Below are 6,018 nucleotides of genomic sequence, written 5' to 3' on the forward strand. Positions count from 1 at the left end.
GGCAACGTCACTGCGTCACGTGACCGGAGCACTCCGCAGGACCGCCGCCCCCATCATGCTGATGATAGTTGTTGCAAAAATGTTTTTGTCTGAATTATTTTCTGTGGGTTTAAGCTTAAAATGTATATACACATATGCACATACAAGCAGTTTTCCAATATTTTCAACCAACAACAAAGCATAATTTAATGCATCATACATTTTCTAGATAATAAACCAAGATAAAATACCCCCCCCCCCCCCCTCCCTTAAATGCATGTTTGAGCTGTTTTAACCGAAAGCAACTTGCACTGACATCTTAACACGTGTCAGTGCCATTGTTTTGTCTCAAGATGCACACCAGTAATGTTTTTTTTTCTAAGACAAGCTTAAATGCCCTAATTGAACTAAGGTCTAATCCTGGCTCAATCTAAACCCTCTCTGTGAAACCAGGCCTAAGAGTTTAATAACTGAAGATTCAGAAATGCTGTTAGTGATGCGAGACTCTGAATAAATTGAACCAATTGCTTCGCTAAAGATTTAAATTCAAAGTGCTCGAAACATCTCACTGTGGAGAAATAAGCGCGTCAAAGTTGTGCAAATCATCTGAAGCCATACATATTATATATAGCCTACTTATATATATATATATATATATATACTTTTTATGAAAGTGTAATCTACTAAATGTAATTACAAATAATTGAATAGCCTTTAATATTAAGTCTCTGCATAATTTGTTCTTGTAGCATATAGCCTAATTTTGTAGTGTCCGTTTTACCTATAGCCTATGGTTTGGGCAGGTTTTGGTTTTTATGCCAATTAGAAACAATTAGGCTATCACTCTCAATTTTCATTATATATTATAGCCTACGCATGTTTATTAAAATGAATTAAAATCATCATGACTTCACCATCATTGCCCTGTATCGACAAACCGGACAAAGGCAAAATTCAAAACGATTTTTTTTTTCTTTGTTTGTTCTTTTTTCTATTAAAAACAATGAAGCATTACTAAAGCTCCAGCGAGGAGGAGTGATTGTAATTTGAGCCTAATGGGTGGAGCTAGAATATCCAACCACACCCTAACCCTACCCACAACTCTATCCCTCCACTCCCTTAGAGCTCCAGAGAGGAGGAGCTGGACTATTCCCACCCCATTGGAGAGAGGAGGAGCTGTTCGTCATTTGACTCTGCACTGCAGTCCTACCCCTTGAATTTGATCAGTACTCGCTCCGAACCAATGATTCGAAACAAATTATGCACAAAGGTTTCGAAGGTTCATGAAGCAGTGATTTGAAAGCGCCCGCATCAATCTGTCATTCATTCATTCATTAGCCTAATTTATTCATTTGTATTAAAAAATATATAGCCTACTCTTTTTTTTTTCTTTTTTTTTTTTTAGCCTAGGCCTGTAGCTTCAACAGCGTTTTCAAACCAGTTTTCACCAAACAAAAAAAAGTAGCCTAAATTGTTTGTAATTTGCTACAGCTACATGAATGGCTACATGGGTCATTGACAAAGCGGGCGGTTATTGACAAAACACACGTAGGCTACTGTTGTTATTTAACGTCACTTTAGATTTTCACAAATATATGGCAAAAATCGTATATAGGCCTATATATATATATATATATATATATATATATATATATATATATATATATATATACAGGTGCTGGTCATATAATTAGAATATCATCAAAAAGTTGATTTCAGTTATTCCATTCAAAAAGTGAAACTTGTATATTATATAGACTCATTACAGCAAAGTGAGATATTTCAAGCCTTTATTTGTTATAATTTTGATGATTATGGCTTACAGCTTGTGAAAACCACAAAATCAAAATCTCAGAAAATTAGAATATTACATGAAATCACACAGAGTAATTACACAGTAATCCCATGGTCATTGAACCAGGTTTTGGTTCTTTTGGCAGTGTGGGCAGGTGCAAATCCTGCTGGAAAATGAAGTCAGCATCTCCATAAAGCTTGTCTGCTGAAGGAAGCATGAAGTGCTCTGGAAATGTCCTGGTAGACGGCTGTGTTGAGTAGACAGCACAGTGGACCAACACCAGCCGATGACACGGCTCCCCAAACCAACACAGACTGTGGAAACTTCACACTGGACTTCAAGCATCTTGGATTGTGTGCCTCTCCATTCTTCCTCCAGACTCTGGGACCTTGGTTTCCAAATGAGATGCAAAATTTGCTCTCATCAGAAAAGAGGACTTTGGTCCACTGTGCTTTATTAAATCCAGAGTCAACGCAGCCGTCTACCAGGACATTTCCAGAGCACTTCATGCTTCCTTCATTTCCCAGCAGGATTTGCACCTGCCCACACTGCCAAAAGAACCAAAACCTGGTTCAATGACCATGGGATTACTGTGTAATTACTGTGTGATTTCATGTAATATTCAAATTTTCTGAGATTTTGATTTTGTGGTTTTCACAAGCTGTAAGCCATAATCATCAAAATTATAACAAATAAAGGCTTGAGATATCTCACTTTGCATGTAATGAGTCTATATAATATACAAGTTTCACTTTTTTAACGGAATTACTGAAATAAATCAACTTTTTGATGATATTCTAATTATATGACCAGCACCTGTATATATATATATATATACAGTGCTATGCATAAGTTTAGACACCCATGCTAAAGTTGACTAAAAAGAGGAATAAAAAATCATCTTTTGGAAATTGAACTTAATGCCTTAATTTAAAAAATTAGGAAAAATCCAACCTTTAAGGACACCAATTTTCTTTGTGAATGAATAATGTATCGTAAATAAATAAATGTTCTTCCTTAAAATACAGGGTGCATAAGTTTGGACACCCCTATGTTAAATTCCCATAGAGGCAGGCAGATTTTTTTTTTTTTTTTTTTTTAGGATACTATGCATCCTGATAAAGTTCCCTTGGCCTTTGGAATTAAAATAGCCCCACATCATCACATAGCCTTCACCATACCTAGAGATTGGCATGGTTTTATTTCAGTTAGCCTAAAAGCTAGTTTGATTTGCATTGAGAGATGATCTTATGGAAAGTACCCCATGCCAATCTCTAGGTATGGTGAAGGCTATGTGATGATGTGGGGCTATTTTAATTCCAAAGGCCAAGGGAACTTTATCAGGATGCATAGTATCCTAAAAAAAAAAAAAAAAAAAAAAAGAAAAAAAAGAAAAATCTGCCTGCCTCTATGGGAATTTAACATAGGGGTGTCCAAACTTATGCACCCTGTATTTTAAGGAAGAACATTTATTTATTTACGATACATTATTCATTCACAAAGAAAATTGGTGTCCTTAAAGGTTGGATTTTTCCTAATTTTTTAAATTAAGGCATTAAGTTCAATTTCCAAAAGATGATTTTTTATTCCTCTTTTTAGTCAACTTTAGCATGGATGTCTAAACTTATGCATAGCACTGTATATATATATATATATATATATATATATATATATATATATATATATATAAAAATTAGATAGCCTAATAATTGCAGTGTCTGCACCAAATACGTTCGCGCGAGACGAACGTAAACCAACCAGAAAATCGCTGGCATTATAAATTATTTTAGAAAGTTGCCTGCCCTGAAAATACGTGAATAATTTGCGCATTGGGAACCGGTTCACTAATGCAGGCAAACATATGCAGTTATATTTCTCTCCTTTAGGTGTCACTGTTGTTTTGATCTTCCCCAGGTAATTATGCTGAGGTGCGCTAATGAATCTTCTCAGTTTTCAGGTAGTATCAAGGTCACAGAAATTTAGACGGGCATTCATTTACTAGGGAGGGAGCAAAGCACAGTCTCGCAGCACAAACTAAGATTAGGAGCCTTTACATTTCTGCTTGGGACATCCTCGCCGCAAATGTGATGCAGTCGCTTGCACAAGAAATAAAATCCTTCTCCAAAACTAAATTGCGAAAACAATGCACCAGAGTAACGACTTTGAGCGGCAGGCGGATTATTGAGACATGGCGAGGTTCCACTGTACAGGTGGTTGAGGAAACAGCACAGCCTGAAACTGCATGTGGATATGTTCAGGATAATAACTGGGATCTTCAGGTTGGATATATTAAACCATATATGTTGCTTGGTGAGTAGGCTAGTCGATCTTCTCATTTGACACTGTAACAAAAATACGTAACCTCACGTGATGGCCTGTTTTAGTCATTATAAAATGTTATGTATAGAATTATTAAAAACTTTGTATTGTATCATTTTAATGTTGTACATTGTGTACGTAATGAATGCATTAAATGTAAATGATATTTCAGGTTATATATAAAGTAAAATGATAAAAGCCTATAAATGATAAAAAGCGTTATTACAAATTATTCTAATAATGTAATATATTCTAGATTTTTAGGTTACACTTTATATAAAGGTGTCATTGTTACAGTGTAATTATATATTTAAGTACTGAGTAATATTAATTAACAACATGTACTTACTATTAGGGTTAGGGTTGGATTAGGGATTGGTTGAGGGTTAGTTGCATGTAATTGATTTACTGTTATTACTATGGTAAATACATGTAACATATGTAATAAGGACACTTATAAGGACTAAAGTATTAGCAATTTTGATATATCCTAATAGTAATGAATGATTTTTAATTATGTTTATTTCATAGGGTCACAAGATGCCGCTCATGACTTTGGTACCTTGAGGAAATATAAGGTAATGTGCTTGACTGATTTCTTATTTACTTGAGTTTATTATTATTACTGCATTTTATTATAATGTATAATGTAACTTTACTTGATGACGTATAATGTGTTTCCATTGATTTCAGGTCACACATATATTAAATGTTGCGTATGGTGTGGAAAATGCCTTCCCTGACTTGTTCATCTATAAGACACTGAGCATAATGGATCTGCCTGACACTAATATCATATCATATATCAAGGAGTGTGCACAGTTTATAGACCAGGCTAAAGCTGAGGTAACATTTGCCTTTTGTTTCTTTGCATAGTCATAATTATATACACATATAAAATATACATTTGGTTAATATTTCCAAGAATGCTTTTGCACAAAATCATTAGTTTTTGCTCAAATCCTTGCATTTTGCATAATGTAACACCAATATATGGAGGTCTGGCAGCATTAAAATATGGATATTTCATTCTCTCAGTGTAATTTCCTGAGTGTTGCTGGGCTTTAGCGCCTGGCCTATGTGATACTGCATCGGTCATCCAATGGCTAACTCTCTTATTCTAGGTGACCATGCGGAGTGCTGAATAATGGATGCTGAGTTTTCACAATGCATTATTCAGCAAGTTGTAGAAAGATCATATCACTAACGGGCCATTGTTTGTCATACAACCTCTTTACTAAATAGTGTCGCCAGTCACCCTTAACCTGACACTGCCTCATGATTCAAATTCACTAAGGTTTATGATTACAATGGCTGCTGGAAATAAGTTTCCATTCCTTTGTAAAATGAGCGTAGCACGTCCCGCCACCTAATTTACTATGTCGTCTATGATGCAAAGGGAAACAACGGCTCAGTTAATCAATTGATGTTCTTCTCAACTCGACGGAATGTGGTTCTCTCACCCGTAACTTGCAATTTTGTAATTCCTTGCAATTAGCATAGGATTAATTACATGCTTTATAATGGAGTATGTAATGATGTGAAATTAAATGCCTCCATAGAGGGATTCTAGTAGCTACTGGAAACCATTTATTTTCCTTCTGTTTGACTGAACAGTTGTTTTCTCTCTCCAGAAAGGAGTTGTACTTGTCCACTGCAATTCCGGAGTTTCACGTTCTGTCTCAGTTGTCATTGGATATCTGATGTTGAAGGAAAATCAGGCATTTGGTGACACGTTTGCACTGGTGAAATCTGCTCGACCGGCCTCTTGTCCAAATCCAGGTTTCATGGAACAGCTGAAAAACTTCAGACCACAAGACGCTACACAAGCAAATGGTTTGGGTCATGATTGAACATTATACTATGGCTGCATCCACTCAATGTTAAAGGGATAATTCACCTCATAATTAAAATTCTGCCCTCAT

General features: G+C 35.6%; 1 protein-coding gene across 1 annotated transcript; it reads left to right on the top strand.

The window, feature by feature from the left end:
- Positions 1-3,704: 3,704 nt before the first annotated feature.
- On the top strand, positions 3,705-6,018 carry dusp19a (dual specificity phosphatase 19a). Its single transcript, XM_079882141.1, has 4 exons — positions 3,705-4,084; positions 4,625-4,671; positions 4,787-4,939; positions 5,728-6,018. The coding sequence occupies exons 1-4, from the start codon at positions 3,862-3,864 to the stop codon at positions 5,944-5,946; spliced, it is 642 nt and encodes a 213-aa protein (XP_079738267.1). The 5' UTR covers positions 3,705-3,861; the 3' UTR covers positions 5,947-6,018.

This window comes from Squalius cephalus (assembly GCF_949319135.1).
Source record: "Squalius cephalus genome assembly, chromosome: 9".
NCBI classification, from domain to species: Eukaryota; Metazoa; Chordata; class Actinopteri; order Cypriniformes; family Leuciscidae; genus Squalius; species Squalius cephalus.

Bases quoted from the DNA above. Each gene is read 5' to 3' on its own strand.
- dusp19a (XM_079882141.1), top strand. From the start codon at position 3,862: ATGCAGTCGCTTGCACAAGAAATAAAATCCTTCTCCAAAACTAAATTG. The intron at 4,672-4,786 runs GTAATGTGCTTG...CATTGATTTCAG, and splicing joins GTACCTTGAGGAAATATAAG to GTCACACATATATTAAATGT. The intron at 4,940-5,727 runs GTAACATTTGCC...TTCTCTCTCCAG, and splicing joins TAGACCAGGCTAAAGCTGAG to AAAGGAGTTGTACTTGTCCA.